Raw genomic sequence first — 16,117 nt, forward strand, 5'->3', positions numbered from 1 at the left:
CAATTAAAATCAAATTAAACTCTTCTATTTTGAAGTGTCTCAGGTCATTTCCCTGAAGAGGCAGACACCAGTAAGCAGAAATATTGCCTTAAAGCAGAGAGCAGGGAGCTGATTGCTCAGTCCTCCCAGGCACAAATGACATCTGCAAGTTCACATGGTTACAAAATAGATGGACTCTATTTTGAGAAATATATTTATGGCACATAAATTGTTGCTAAATTGACTTGTTCAAACAATGACAGAGTGTGCAGCCACCTCTCCAATTAAAGCTCCTCGCTGGGGAAGGCAATCAGTTGCTGTATTTGTGACACCCTGCCCCACAGCCTGGATTCACATTGATCCCAGGGGCTGCTCCCTCCTTCCCTGGCCAGGAGAGAACCCACCCAGTGGGGCCCAGGGACTTGTTGCTTCCCCTCCTGGGGTCTAGTGCCCCAGGGTTTGCTTTCTGCCCTCCCAGGGCTCTGGGCTCAGCCCCTTTCCCAGGTGGATGGGTAACCAGTCTCCCAAGCCAAAGCCACTGAAGGAGGTTTAACTCCTTGAGGAAGCCTGAGATAAGGTCACTCATTCCCCTCAATGAGGTAAATATCACACACTCCTAGTGAAAGATCATCACAGGAAAACAGGGGTTTTTTAAGTGTTTTTTTTTTTTAAATAGTTTTTTTCCCACCCCCAACAGAAGTTCAGGAAAGGGGGAAAATGAGAAAAATGTGTCCTGTTGGAGTCTTCATTCACACTGGAATATTTAACATGGACATGCTGAAAACAGAGTTTAATGACACAATATCTAAGTTGCAGCATTCCACAGCAACCACTCCTCCTATCAGACTGTTCCAACACACTGACAGACAGTCATTTCTTGCCATAAATATTTGTACTTACTGGGTTGGTGCCTCCTTAATACACTGTATTTTTAGAGTAACAGTTGCATCATAAGAGCCCTTAGGACACCCCACAGAAAGGTGAGCACTGCTGTGAGTCCCAGGGGTGCACACACACATCTGTAACACACAGACACAAAGGTGGCCTTACCAGCAGTAGTCCAGCAGATGTGGGGGCAGGACAGGAATGTAAACGTGCTGCCAGAACATCGGGTAGAGCATGGCTGCAGAGCCATGGATGCAGGCAGTTAACTGAAAAACACACCAGAACTGCATCAGAAACAGGCTCACACAGCAAAGTTAGAAACAAAGTCAAGAATCCATTCTGCTTTCATATCATCATGTGTCACTAGGAAATGCAGAGCTGCTGTTAAAAACAAGGGTCTCGGGGGGGAACACGATGGGTTTGTGGTGGTTCCCATCCAACTGACTCTGTGAACAGCTGAGAACATGATTCACCCAACAAACAAACCTGCAAAGAACACCCAGCGTTCTGGAAAGCAACAGAAACGTGGAAATGAAAACTCAAAGGGAGCTAAAGGAACAGTAGAGGCAAATCCCCAGTCCTGGAAATTACCACCCATTAGATATCATAAAAATGCACTGAAATTATAACACAAACTGAAAAACACATATCACACCAAACTCAGGGATTAAATCTCGATTATTTAAAAGGGGGTTTTGTCTAATGGCTCTTCATCTAATAATTTGATCCATTGAATTTCTCATTTATATTGTTAAAAATATGCAGAAGAGTTTTGATGTGAGCAAGTACTGAAAGAGCAAAGGCAAGTGCCAGTGAAGCCATGGGGAGAATCCTCACAGAGGAAATTACTGTTCTCAACCCTATTTCAGACGATAATTATTAATTTGGAAGAGAAGATAAGCAGGATATTTGTCACATTCACTAAGGATATTAAAATGGTAATGCTCAGTAAGGAAATTCAGCAAAAGCTGTGGAGAAAATACTGTAAGGAGAGGATCTGAGCATACACACAAAAATTTCTTCAGTACTTGGAAAATTCAACATTCTTCAATTTCATCTACATTTTCAAAGAGTTTCAAGATTTGAGCATGGATTTCTTCTGCAAAGATCATATTTACTCTTCCCCAGTAGCCTCTGTTTATGCATTCACTCGTTCTAGTCCTCATTGTGACAGGTTTCAAGTTTTTTCATAAAAATGTAGCTCAAAGAGCTGTAGTTTCTTCAAGGGAGAATGTTATCACACCTGACTTTCCACTCCAAAGACAAATTTCTGAAAAGAAAGTGTCATAACAAAAGAGTCCACAAAGCTCCAAAGCATTCCAGTGCTGATAACAAGTTTCCAGAAGTGAGAATATGCAAGAATTTAAACTAGATTTGAACCACCATCCTAAGGAAACTGTGCCTCTGGGAGCAGACAGGGCACAGCAAGTACCTGTTGAGTGTCTCTCAAAACAAGCTCTTTATTTGCAGGTTGAGGTTATTTAGTGATCCATATGGGATGCAAATATTAGGATGTTGGGACACTAAATTTAGAAGCTACAAAATCCAGAGTTTATTCTGGATTTATGACTCATGAAACACTCAAGATTTATCCCTACCCCATTATATTTCAACTTATCTTTACATTATTCCTACTGGAGAAGATGCTCCTCTCTCACAGATCTGATGGAAGGCACTGACTAATTCCACAATGTGCAGCAGGAAAAAGGGGAATGCTTTCCTACTGTAGTTTTCCATCTATATTCCTGAATCCTTCACCAGCCACAATGCTCAGCACTGCAGAGCTCTGAGCAGAGCCTGGAACCCCCTCTGGAGACGTGGCAGGAATTCAGGTCACACCCGACCACTGCCCTGCAGCTCTGACCTGGGGAGGGCTCACAACCTGCTGGACACCTCCCCTGGTCAGGGACTGCCATCCAGGGAGCAGGGCCTTTCCAGGGCCTTTCCAGGGAGCAGGGCCTTTCCAGGGAGCAGGGCCTTCCCAATGAGGCAGCCTGAGAAACGCCCGACTGCCCCAGCTCTGGGAATGCAGCACTGGAATCACATTAGTTCCACTGCCTGGGCTCAGAGCAGCTGCTGCTGGAGGGGAAAGGGGATCTCTGTGGAAGGGAGACCCCAGGCACTGGGCACTCCTTGCAGTTTGACATTTAATACTCTGAAAGCCTTATCTGAGCAAATGAAACCAATGGGATTTTGTCACCCACTGATGCTGAACCACCCCCGGGCATTCCCGGTGCCTGTCCCTGCTCCTGGCACACACAGGGCAGGATGTGCCTCCCAAGGGGCAACACAAACACTGAGCAAAGACCCACCTTCTGCATGGCTGGAAGAGCTTCTTCTTTGGCATTATTTGGGGCTAAGAACAAAGTAGGAATCTGAGCTACAGAAGAGTCAAGCAGTGAAAGCAGGGCTGTCACAAAGGGGGGGTGTGAAGGTCCAGACCCACAGGGACAGGAACAGAGCTGGGGCACCAGAGCTGGGCAAGCTCTGAGCTCTGGGGCATCCCAGGGACATGTGGTGAACCAAACCCATCACATGTTGTTCCATTTCCTTACCCTTGGAGCCCTGAGGGTCCTCAGCCCCCCACCAGGGAGTAGGAGGATGTATCAGAGTTTCCCGTGATGTGGGAGAAGTGGCAGGGGAAGCTCAGCTCCCAGGAACAACAGAGCATCCATGGGAGCCTTCGCTTTGCACTGACACTGCAGAAATAACAGGGAATGGGGCAAAGAAACCCCCTCAGGGTGCTGGGGCCAGGCAGGAACATCCCTGAAATGGCCAAGCCTAAGTCTGTTCAGAGCTTCCCTTCCTACAGTGGGTCACAATCTGCTGCTGCCCCACTCCCAGCCAGTGACACCCCTGGGGGTGGCAGAGCTGCAGTTCTGATGGAAAAGGGAATTCGGGATGCAAGGAGAGCTCCAGCCTCATTTTGCAGCAGCATGCTCCCACCAGCAGGGGGGCTGCTGCCAAGCACTGGGGGTTCATGCATTTTGGTTCATATCTGGCTTTTCTTGAGGAGTTAGATCACAGAATATGTCAGGAAATTTAACAGCAATAATTGTTTTAACATTTGGAGAAATTATTTGCATTTCCTTTTGTAGAAAAAAATCCAAGAAAACACCAATAATTCCCCTATGGGTTCAGTACACATGATTTATAAAACAGCTAATAAACACAGCCTCCTTCTAAATCTCATTCAACTTAAGCATGTAAGGATGTTGAAAATCAAAATCTGAATTTGAGATGATGTGCTGTAGCACAGAATGCACCCCACCATAAAAGCCTTTCCACCCAGGACGGTTTAACTCCCCCTCTCTTACCTGATACCAAATTTAAGCCCTAAGCACCAAGTGTGTCTCCCAAAGTTAAACCAAATGAGCTGCAAACAGGTCCCTTCCACTCCCTCGCTGGAAAACTGAGAACTCCAGACAAAGGAGGCAGCCCCCCCAGCCCCACCCACCCTGCTGCACTCGGAGCATTCTGGGTTTGGTTCCTTTCCAGTTACAAGGTCTTGGCTTCCGCTGAGCACAGTTTGAAATAAAATAATGCAGCTTGTTCCTACTGCTGGAACCCGCCGAGCAGGGAATCGCTGGCTCCGGCCCAGCCTTCAAACCTGTCTTACACTGTCACTCCAGGCTTGGAGCACTGCAGATATAAAGTTGTAAGCTAAGAACACACAGTATGAACACCCCTCCCTCCCCAGAACCAGACACGCTTTTATCTTGGACAGAGGCAAAAGGAAGAGAAATAGCAGAAAGATAGGGAAAAAAAACCCAGCCCCACTTGTGAACTGGCTCATTAAGGAAGGCAAAGTGACAGGTAAGTAATTCCTCTTCCCAGGCTCTGTCACAAAGGGAGAGATTAAACCAACCAACCACACAACCTCTGAAATGCTTTGGGCAGCCCTTCTCTTCTTCCCTCCTCTCTGATCATTTGCTGTTCTTTTCATTCTGCAGGTTGCTGAAATAAACACCTCTCCTTCATTTTATTCCTTTACCTGGATGGATTTTTCCTTATTTTAGCAGCGATGACACAGAACCCTTGGTAGATATAGAAGTTAAGATTTTGCAAGTTTTCTACAGTATTAAACTTCATAACACTTAAATGCTTTCAGTTAAATATGGGGTTGATTGTAAACATTATTAACAACTATTAATAGGTCCCAGAGGTTATTCTAATTCTCCTCCTTTCTCTTACCCTTCAGAATGACACTGCAGTAGTTATTCTGGGATCGGGTATGAGGCCTCACTCTCTCACTTCCCTGCCCTGTGCTGACACACCACCCTACGTGGGTTTATGGACACCACTTCAGCCTCCTCGAGCACTGACAACTCCAGGGAGCAGTTTTGATCTCAGACACAAAGCAGGTCATGGCCATACAGTCAGAGCCTGGTTAATGCCACACCAGATGGAAATGGCAGCTCTGTTTTAGCCAGGGCCACTCAAGTGCTCAGTACACAGCACTAGAAAGCAAAATTAGTTAAACCATCTTCCTCACTCACAAAGGAAAGCAATCAATAGCCTTTTACAGAGCAAACACAACGACCATGGAGCATTTGCTTTTATAAGGAAAATCACAATCTTATTGACTGCTAAACCTTGAAATGCAGAACACCAAACTTTGAACTGAGCAGGCCCGTGCTCGTTTTGATCTCCAGCCATTTTTAGAAGAGAGTACTCCAGAATATTCAGCAGCTTTCATCTCTCAGACACTTGATGGAGCCTAAGTAGCACTAAGACTAAACCTTATCAAACACAACTGCAAAACTGTGCATTGTCAGTGCACTCCAGCCCACTCCCCTGGTCCCCCCGGAGAAGGTCACTGTGACATTCATTTGACGGTGTCATTTATCTGGGTTTTTTTCCTGTCAAGTAAATTATGAAAAAAGGACTTCACTATGGCATAAGCCTTTGTACATTCACGTACCAAACAACCCCAAAAATTCCTTTATCCAAAATACCCTTTCTCATTTGAACATCAGAGGCCAAGAGAAGTGCTGTAAAATCCTCACACACAGGCACAGAACTGAGCTGAGGTTGCACAAGTGAGACTGAAAGGGGGACCTGGAGATAATCAGATCATTTCCAATACATGACTGCAAAAAAAAAAAAATTAAAACTACTGTGACTAGAAGAAACTCTCGTGCATTTTACTCACAGTGCTGAGCTTGCTGCAGCAGATGAGGATGCGGCGCTCGTACAGCATGCTGGCGTAGAGGTGCAGCATGTTGTTCACATCCACTGCCACAAAGTACTCTGTCAGGTTCCTCTGGGAAGAGAGAACACAATTTTTGATTCACCAGATCACAAAACCAAGGGTCCTTAGCAAAAATAACTCAAAAAACCAAAAGGCAAACGGATTTCACTCTTCTGTTGTGCCACAATTTCACTCCTGCTTTGTCACCCCATGCCCAGACCATCCCCTCACCCTGTGCTCGTGCTGCAGGGCACAGCTCCTGGGGCAGGACTGAACACTGCAGATGTCTCCTGACAAACAGCACAATGTGATCCTGAGATCTTCACTATCAAAACCAGAAAGCCACCACAGAGGCAACTGGATCCCAGCGTGTTCTGCTCTCCTAGAACGAGGGGCTCCCCAGGGCAAGGTAAAGAAAAAAGGATTTGTGTGTGGAGAGGGAATTTTCACTTCTTAAAACGTAGAAATTAAAGAAAAGGGGTGTTGTGGAGGAAAAGGTAATACACCCAGAAATGCTGAATTAGGGAACTTGTTTCCAAATAGCTCCTTACAGACATGAAAGGGTTGCTATATGATAAAGACAGCCTTATACAAAAAGCACATGTGAGAGCAAAATTAGATTAGTCATGAATTCAAGTGCAATCTTAATCATCCTTAAATAAAAAAGTGCAGAAAAGCAAAAAGCAAATATGATTTAGAAACTTAAAGAAGCTCAACAAAGCCTATTAGCACTTTTGACAGATCCAAGATACTTGGCCTGAGAAGTCTGCCAAGATGCTTCATACTGTGCAAAAATATGTTCCCCAGCTTGCCATCCAAACACAAAGAACTGAAGGAAAATTAAGCATTGTATTTGGGAGACTTTGGGACCAGGATGTAGGGAGATAAAAACTGGGTTCATTATGGTTGGCTTCAAATATGTACAATAAAACAACCACTCAGGTCTTTGTTACAGCAGAGCTGGAGCCACAGACAGGTACAGTCAAAGGAGAAAAAAAAAAGCCAACACGTTTTGCCAAAAACCTATTAAACTATCATGTACTTTTTCTGTATTTCTCATCCCATCTGTGCTGATTAACATGATATTTTTGTCTAAACATAAGCTGTCTTCTCTACGGCTCCTCTTCCCCCTCTCACCCAGCCTTCCCCGACGCCAAAACACGGCGCGTGACGACACAGCGCCTGCACACTGGGGGAATTAAAACCATTTTTAAGGAGCCCTGAACTTCTGCTGCCACCCAAATCAGGGGCACGGCAGAAGGAGCACACAGCCCCTGCATCCTGCCTGGGGAGGATCTCTGCTCCACAGGGATGTGCGTGTGAGGCACCAGCACCCACTGGGAGAGGAAAACAGACGTGGGACTGGACTGGCGATTGTTCCTCCACCGAGTGTGCTGTGCTGGAATGACACACAAATGTACCTTCAGATGGGAAGATTTGTGAGGTTTCAGTCCTGTCTGCTCTCAGAGATTTGCCAAGGACACCTGGGAAGCATGTGGGCTGCATGGAAATGTATTGGTACTGAGGAGGCTCACGTGTTCCCCGGGAGCCGTATTTATGAGAAAGCTGTCAGCTCTGAAGCTGAAATTGGGCCTTACACATGTATTTTGAAAGACATGTCTCGTAAGTGACAAAACCATGAATGAGTTAAATAAATACAAATGAAAGCGTTCCAATTTGCAGGATAATGGTTGGGTATTTTGTTTCCTAGGACTGAAACCTTCCTGGGGCAGGAAAAAGTGGGGTTTTCAGAGCAGATACAGGAACAGGTATCCCCACTCCTCAAAATTCACCAAGAGCGCTACAAAACTCCCTTGTGCTCCTTTGGAAGTTCGTTCCTAGATCAATCATCCATTTGATCACTTGCTATCTAATATCAATAAATGCACACTGAGTTTTGAGATTAAAAATCACAGACTTCTCTTCCACCATCATCTAATGAGGAAAAGGGACTCAGTGATACAAAAATACCCCAGAGTATGATCACCAAGAAAACGTCACCATTTCAGCCTGTTAATTTACCTGATACTTCTGAAACACAACAGCCACTCCCAGGAAATTTAGTCTCACACTGCATTTCCTGCAGCGACCCCGATCCATTTCTGAAGCCACAATGCATTTACATGTCCCTCACATTAAACTCATTAAACACAGGGATCTGACACCAAGTCAGATAATTCCAAGAGCCTTGTTAACATTCCAAACAGAGCTCTGTGCAGCTCTCCATTCATCATCGCATCCAACTTCAAAGTTTGGCACTACTAAAACTTTTGCTAAATAAGGGGTTCAAAATGTAATTACTGATAAGATATGTAGAATTTTGAATAAATCAAGTCCATTGATTAAAATACATGAAGACTTAGGCTCCTTTAATGTCCTCGTATTATCAGGTTTTAATTCCACATGAAAGCAGCATTAACACCCAGATAAAAACCTCCTAAGAAATTATACAATATTCATTAGGTAAACATAAACATGAGAAATGCCCGAGAAATAGCAGAGAGTCAACTGCAGCTGCAGTTAGACCAGGGTACTTGATTTGTAGGATTTTGCTTTCCTACAATGAGCCCCAGACCTTCTGATCTGGGCAGAGACACAGACACGTGTGTTGGCTCACGGGTCTGTCACCCCAAGGAAATGTCCCTCTCCTGTTCCCAGAGGGGCCCTGGCTGCCCCCAGACCCTGCCCACCCCACCCTGACAGGGACAGCAGGACACCTGATAGCACCAGGCACCTCCAAGGCCCATCACTGACTCTGTGAATTAGGACAGGATTTGATAGCTGGTTTAGATTCAGGAACTGATTCTTGAATTACACCCAGTGTATCATATTTGTACAAAAATAAAGCACTTCAGAAGAAAGAGCTCATCTATTAAATTCACTGACAGGATCCGTGTCAGTAGGAAGAGTCTGCAACACAGAGAAGCCATCAGCAGTGTTTTGAAACAGAAACAAAAAGCCCCAAATGCTATCTGCTATACAAATCATCCCCAAATGAGATGAAATGTCTTGATGATGCCTTCCCTTTCTTTCATGTCTCAGCTGAGGTATTTGATGCTCAGACCGACCACACAATGCTCCAGGAAGAAAACTGGGATGTCAGGCACAGGGATTTGGCTGAGACACACAGAGAGGGAGCACGTTAAAGAGCACTGAGGAGGGGCAAATGCCAGCACTGTGTTCCCCCAGCCCCAGCCCCTGGCTGGAGAGCCCAGCCCTGCTGGGACACCTCAGACTTCATGAGGTTCAAACAGCCTCCAGAGAAGTGGCTCTGAGGAGACCAGACGTGTGTGACATTTTCAGAAGCCAAACAGGTTGTTTTCCCTGGTCATCCTTCCCCAGGGGTCCCACTGCAGGATTAGCAGATCTGCTGGTTCTGCCCATTTCCACGTGGCCATTTGTACTTTGTCCTTCATGCAATTCAGCTTTTAATCACACGTGCAGATTGTCAGCTCCTACAGCTCAGGATTCCACAGGATATAATCCATGATTACCAAACTAACACGTGTTATCTATGTTGCTGTGACATTAAATAGAAGCAGTAAAGTGCAGGGTCCTCTCAAATACTCACATTTTCAGGTATACTGGGAAGCTCTCTGGTGTCAGGCACAGTAAAGTAAGAGTGCTACAAAAAGAGCAAATATTGATTATTGCAATTCAGTGCCTCGTGATCAGTCTGTAACCTGAAACAGCAAGAGGGTCCAACAGCCACACTGAATACAGACACTACAAACACCATTTCTGCTTCTGATGTGTCCCTGGTTTGGTCTGGTTGCAAAGATGCAGTGCAGGAACAGCACACAGAGCTGTGTCACGTGGAGGAACCTCACCCTGACCCCGAAATAGGCTCAGAAACAGCCAAAATCAAATGCAGGAACACACCACAGCTCACAGTCCCTGGGCTGCCTTTTTATATCCTTTCTTGCTTCACCGCCCGTGAAATGTCTGAGACAAGGGGAGACCAGCAGCATTCCTTGGAACCACTGGTATGAAAAAACGGAATATCCCAACTGATCCTGGCCTTGGGAGATGGTTCCTTGTCACTCATGCTCTGAACAGAAATGCTGCTCACACGGAGGGAGCCCTGAGGGGACAGGGCCAGTCCAGGGCCAGCTGGGGACCAGCAGGGCCACACCACTGCTCCTGTCCAGGCCAGGGGAGCAGGGGCAGCTCCTGCTGCCAGACAGTCCTGTGGGAGCAGGAGCAGAGGAGATGGGAGAGGGGGAGTGTCCCTGTGAACTCCCCACAGGCAGGGGCAGCAACAGGCTCTGCAGGATGTCACTGTGCCTGGGACACAGGGGGGTGCTGCAAAAGGGAGTCTGAAGACAAAAACCCCAAAAGACTAAATGCAAAGTGCAATCCCATCAACAAAATCCCAAATCTCTTCTGTTGGTGTGCTTTGCTTAATTTTCTCACAAGATATAAAAATGAAATAAATTCTTTTTCATACGAGTTTTTTTCAGGGAGGGGGGAAGAGGAGAAGGAACCAGTAAATGTGACAAACAGTGGATACTGCAAAGGCTGCTGTGACAGGCATGTGACTGTTTCCCCCCCAGCCCTGTCCCCTTGCAGGACCCAGGAGCAGAGCTGAGTGTTGGCAATAAATGTCCTGGTGCTGCTCCGTGACCTCCCCCAGGGCACAGGGGATGGGAGAGATCTCCATGGGGAACACACACAACCCTCCTCCAACCAAAGAACAGCAGTTCAGAGACATCTGAGGTTAGGGAGAGGCAAACAGAGGGCCCCAAATGTGAAAAGGGGAATTTCACAGCTCTGTGTCCTCACAGGGAAACAACATCTGTGTACAAGCTCCAGGACAGAGAATTGCTGTTGACATTCCTCTGTTATGACATGGAATGAATATTAAGCACCTTAGTTTCCATCTCCCCCCTTCACTTACCACTCCAAGATGAACAGAGGTTCCTGGCTCAGGGATGGTGAGTTTATGAAATGTTTCTAGCAGCTCACTCCTTTGACTATCCTGAAATAAGGAGGAAGAAAAAAAGGAATACTAAGTAGGCATTGGTGCAACCAGGTTAACTCCAGGGCAGAAGGGCCAGATGATGCCAGGAGGGTAAAGCTGGCATTAGTAGGGTTAGTTCCACACTTCCTGCACCTGACAATACCCTTGGATCAGCCCCTGTCAGAAGGTGGGATTGCAGGACGTGCTGAGCACAGGGCAGGGTCAGCCCAGCACGGGCCCCTGCAGGAACCCAGGGATTGTGGGGGAGCCACAGCCACACCCTTGGGCTTCATCTTCTCCCAAAAATGATTTAAACGCATATTTATTTTTCAGAGGCACTTCCCAAGCTGAATATGACCTTCTATGTCACTGCATCACAGGGATTAATAATTCACATGGTCAGCTCTCACAGAAGCACCTCTTCAACCAGCTCGTTTCATCCTCTCGCCCCCATTTGATATTGGGCAGGGAAAAGGAGGGTCAGTATTTCAGAATAATACCTGTCCTTTTGCTGAATAATCTGCCAAGACATTGAGCAGCTTATAAAAGACTTCAAACCACGGGAGGTAACTGGAAAAAAAGAAAAAAAAGAAAAAGCATACATTTAACTTGCTAAATCTCAGTTAATAAATCCAGGATCACCAGCCTTTATGCTACAGATGCATCCTAACGTGATGCTGCATAATTATCTGTCAGGAAAGCCACAGCAGACTTGCACTGGGAGGAGAGTTCTGCCAGGAGGCTCAGGGATCCCTCTCCTTGGAGGGCTGAGCTTTGGAGTTCCCCCTTCCCCAGTGCTGGGCACCACCCAGCCCCACAGCACCAGGGCTGCCCACCCTCACCAACACACACAGTCCCACACGAGGTTTAACCCAAAGGTCTCTGTGCACTGATGTCCATGTGTGCTGGAACATATTTAATGTCAAATAACTCTTCTCCTGTACAGCTGCTGAGGGTCCTTGGAAAGCCAAGCCAGGCAGTTATTTTGGGTTTGAGTCTCACACAAGTGGATTTTTTAAACTGTATAACCAGTATCTCAGTTTTCAGTTGTTGTCAGATCTCATCCGATCAGTGTGTTTAGTCTGGCCCTTACTTTGGTCAAATAGAAACTTCACATTTGCACACAACTTCCAAAAGAAAAGAAGAAACAAGATTCAAAGAGAAACATGCAGAAAAATCACAGCCTTTTCATTTGAATTACATCTCCACTGCACAAAGTAAGACAGAGAAGATGTTCCTTTCCACTGCAGCTTTGGGAGGGTTCTGTGCCCTGTTTTCATGGCACGGCTCTTTATTCCAACCCCTTTTCCCAGACCTGTGAGGGATTTCCCTGGGCTGCAGTGAATGCAAAGCCAGTGTGAGGCACTGCCTGATGCTACTTAAACCACAGCTGCTTTCTGAAGCAAATGGGTTCTACTGTGATATAGTGAGACAGGATCTAAAGTTTTTATAAAATATGACTCCATCCTGACAGCTGTAAGGAATGGAGTGCCCCGTGCTCTGCCTGGGCAGCTCTGGGTGATAAATGAGGTGAGAAGCTGTGTATGAGACAGACACAGGGACTGGCACTCCATCATTAGCCTTTGTTTGAAGCCTGCAAATGCTACTGTAAAATGTAAGTAGCTTATCAAAATATACTGATAAGCAACTTAACTTTTCATGTTATATGACAGTATTATCGTTTAAATTAATACGCTCCAAACATCTTTACAAAGTGTGTATTGGAATGGAGCAGAAAGACAGACAATTACCACTTTAAACAGCATTTAAGTTTGGCATTATATTGTAAACAATCCAGAAGGATTAGGTAGAAGATAAGTTTCTTTCTTTCTGTTTAGTTAAATAAACTTCAGCAGAGTTAAAAGCCATTACAAGGGTAACAAGAAATCCTCTCCAAACATATCTGCTAAGTAGAGATTAAGAACCTGGTAAACAAATCCGTGCAAGGCATCTATCAAAAGAGTTTGAGAAGACAGGAAACCAAGGAGGCAGAAAGCTCCCTGGCAGTGGGAAACCACAGCTGCTTCCAGGGAGGCACAATTAAAGTTCTTCTTAATCGCTCGGGGACCTTCTGGAAAACTACATTTACAAGTTGCTGCCAGCAGTGCCTGCGAGTGGGGAAGCTGCAGAGCTGCACTGACAGAGCTGAAACCAGAACCTTTAAAACTCCTCCTGTGTTTATGATGTATGTGCATCAAAGCAAAGAGGCAAAGCAGGTTCCCCAGGCTCTGAGGGTGACCATGGAGCAGGTCCTGGCAGCACAGGGACAAGGCTGAGCCCCCGGAGCAGGGTCAGGGGCTGGGCTGCTGCTCACACTGCTCTGCCCTGCCAGGGCCTGGGTGCTCTGCTGTCACACCCCTTGGCCTTCCCTTTTCCCCTCACCATCCTCTGATGAACCTCATATTGTCCTTTTTGTAACATTAACTCTTCCTTGTTTTCCAGGTGATGGTTTAGCAGCTCAGCTTTAACTGCTTCTGTTTCTATTTTGAGAATAACGTCCCGTTTTGAGAAGTGTCACAGTCTGGGAGCTGAGGAAATGAGCTGGTGTTTGAAGCAGAACTCAGCACTCCACAACACACAGGGATCTGTGAGGCTTTGCCCAAGAGAGGGGCAAGACAAGATAAACCAAACCCACCACAGAATTGTGGGAATTCTGTAGAAATCTCACTTCAGTTTTCACCTCCCCCATTGCCACAGCACGATTCAGGATCTCTCTCAGCCCAGAAGTTTTGGATGCATTAGAAAGCTAATTTATCCTGCCACCTTCAATACTTTTACTTCATCACTTATTCCATGTGTTGACTACTCAATAGTGAAACAGTTCTGCTTTTATTAGACCAAACTGTGACCAGTTAAAGTTGAAAAAAAACGAAAAAAAACCCCCAAGCAACATAATTATCTCAATTTGTTTCTAGATCTCTGCAAAAGGAAAAAAAAAATATGTGAATTTTTCTTACAAAAAGCAAATCCTCAAGGCAGCCTTTAAACACCCCTCCAAAGAAACAGAAGTTGAGTTTATAACCCAAAACTTTCTGTGCCGCATGAACTTAAGTAGCACAACTGGTAGCACTACTGAAGATTTATGGCTTATGACTTGCTCATATTTAATTTGTAACCAAACACTTCCCCTTCCTCTTAGCTACCTCAGAAGTTTTGATTAACTCTTGTTTTCACAGGTCAGAGGTTAAGCAAAGGAAGGGAAGCTCTGCAGTGAAGTTGCCCAGAGCTCTGAGCAGGGGATGCCCCCCCAGCCCCCCCCAGCAGCACCAAACCAGCCCCAAACTGGGCTCCACTCAAGGGCCTGAGGTTCAAAGACTCCAATGAGCATAAATCACACCGGGGTGGAAGAGTAAACAAAAATAAAAGGGCAATCTGAATTCATTCCTTTTTAGCTTCACCCCCGTTCCCAGTTTCCTCACCCGTGTACACATGGACGGCAACAGAAGGGCCACAAGCCCTGGGAATCCAATCAAAGCCTCGGCAAATGGGGCTTCTCCAGGCTGAGGGATGGGCTCTGCACTGGGCTGGGCTGGGCTTGGAACCTGGGGTGTGACACAGCTGGGGACAGTCCTGGGGAGACAGTTCTGGGGAGACAGTCCTGGCTGAGCTATCCTAGGTGAGCCAGCCCAGGCTAAGCCAGCCCAGGCTAAAGCAGCCCAGGCTAGAGCAGCCCAGGTGAGCCAGCCCAGGTGCCCCAGCCCTGGCTGATGGAAGCAGGGCTGGGCACAGGAAGGCTCCCTGTGCTGCCCCGGGTCTGCACAAACTCTCCTGCCCGGGCTGCACAGAGCCTCATTCAGTGCCTCACATGTCATCACCTTTTCAGTGCCCCCCTGGAAAGCACAGAACACCATTGGTTACATGTGTCCCAGCAATCAGGGGCTGGCAGAGCGCTCAGACAGCAGTGCTGGGCTGCCCTGCAAACACAAAGGGTCCTAAATGTGGGGCTGGAACAGAAAAACCAACAACTGTCAGCCCGGCTGAGACAACAGCAGAGGGAGGAAAAGAAGGAATTAGCAGGAAGCCCAACCCAGCCATGGCTGTGGGCTGGCTGTTTGCAGGTCTGGGGCTCACCTTTCCCAGGGCAGACCTGCAGGGAGGAGCGGAGCCTTGGAAGGGGCTGGGGAGGGCAGAGGGACAGGGAAGGCCCACGAGCCCATCTGCACTCCCTAAGTCACACTGACCAGAAGGTGCCATCGCCCAGGATCAGCTGCTGCCCAGAGGAAAATGCCCTGCACTCAATTGTTCAACAAACTCATCCACTTTAGCATAGGAAAGGAAAGAATTCTCTGCCACAGCAGCACAGGGCAGGTCACTGCTCTGTCCTCCTGAAAGGGCTGCACCCAAAGGGGGGACAGCTGCACTGTCATGGCCATGTGAACACACACACACACACGTGTTCAACAGGGTCACTGCAGCCCAGCCAGACCCCACACAACCCCCTTCAGAGATACTGAGCTGCCAACACAAGGAAATGAGACACAAAAGTGGATTTCCGGGAGCTTCCTACTCATTGAACACTTAATGCAAAGGCATTTAAAACCAAAACAATTATTAGCATTGCCTACAATCGACTGCCGGGGTTTTTAATGATTAAAAAGAACCCCCCCTCTGGCTGAGTCGTACCAGGGAACATGAACTGAAACAAACTTTACCTTGAGCCAGGTCAAACACTGCCCATGGAAGGGCAGAAAGGCCACAATGGCACACCAGAAATGATGCCTCATTTTAATCTGCCAGAAGATGCACAAGAACACGCAACAACTCTAACAATAGCAGAGGGGAAATCTTTAAGAAACCATCAACACTGGCAGCCAGTTGAAAAGATGCCTTCCTCAGAAAAAACAGCTGTTTCTTCTCCAGTTCTGAGGCACTGCTAATGAAGAGAGGGTTTGATAAGACATGTCCTTTCCCTGAATGCAAAAGTCCCACCATTATGATTTCTTTTGATATTTTTTGAGCGCTCATTAAGATGAAGGGGAGTCCTGAGCACAGCATGGACCTCTCAAATCCCTCAGTTATCCCACAGATACCAGGTCCATGCCAGGGCAGAGAGGGGCAAACACACGGTGTGGAACCAGGAACTCGACTTTCTGCTG

General features: G+C 46.7%; 1 protein-coding gene across 1 annotated transcript in view; it reads right to left on the minus strand.

Moving 5' to 3' along the window:
- The window catches only part of DENND1A (DENN domain containing 1A), a 150,485-nt gene that overhangs the window by 72,855 nt on the left and 61,513 nt on the right, over positions 1 to 16,117 (minus strand). The window contains exons 6-10 of the mRNA XM_027687938.1: positions 11,522 to 11,591; positions 10,959 to 11,039; positions 9,630 to 9,683; positions 6,020 to 6,130; positions 1,030 to 1,130 (exon numbers count right to left, since the gene is read on the minus strand). Of these exons, the coding sequence (XP_027543739.1) occupies positions 1,030 to 1,130; positions 6,020 to 6,130; positions 9,630 to 9,683; positions 10,959 to 11,039; positions 11,522 to 11,591 (417 nt within the window). The remainder of the gene's footprint in view (positions 1 to 1,029; positions 1,131 to 6,019; positions 6,131 to 9,629; positions 9,684 to 10,958; positions 11,040 to 11,521; positions 11,592 to 16,117) is intronic.

Source organism: Neopelma chrysocephalum, unplaced genomic scaffold, assembly GCF_003984885.1.
Source record: "Neopelma chrysocephalum unplaced genomic scaffold, ASM398488v2 Primary Assembly neopelma1_74, whole genome shotgun sequence".
Taxonomy (NCBI): Eukaryota; Metazoa; Chordata; class Aves; order Passeriformes; family Pipridae; genus Neopelma; species Neopelma chrysocephalum.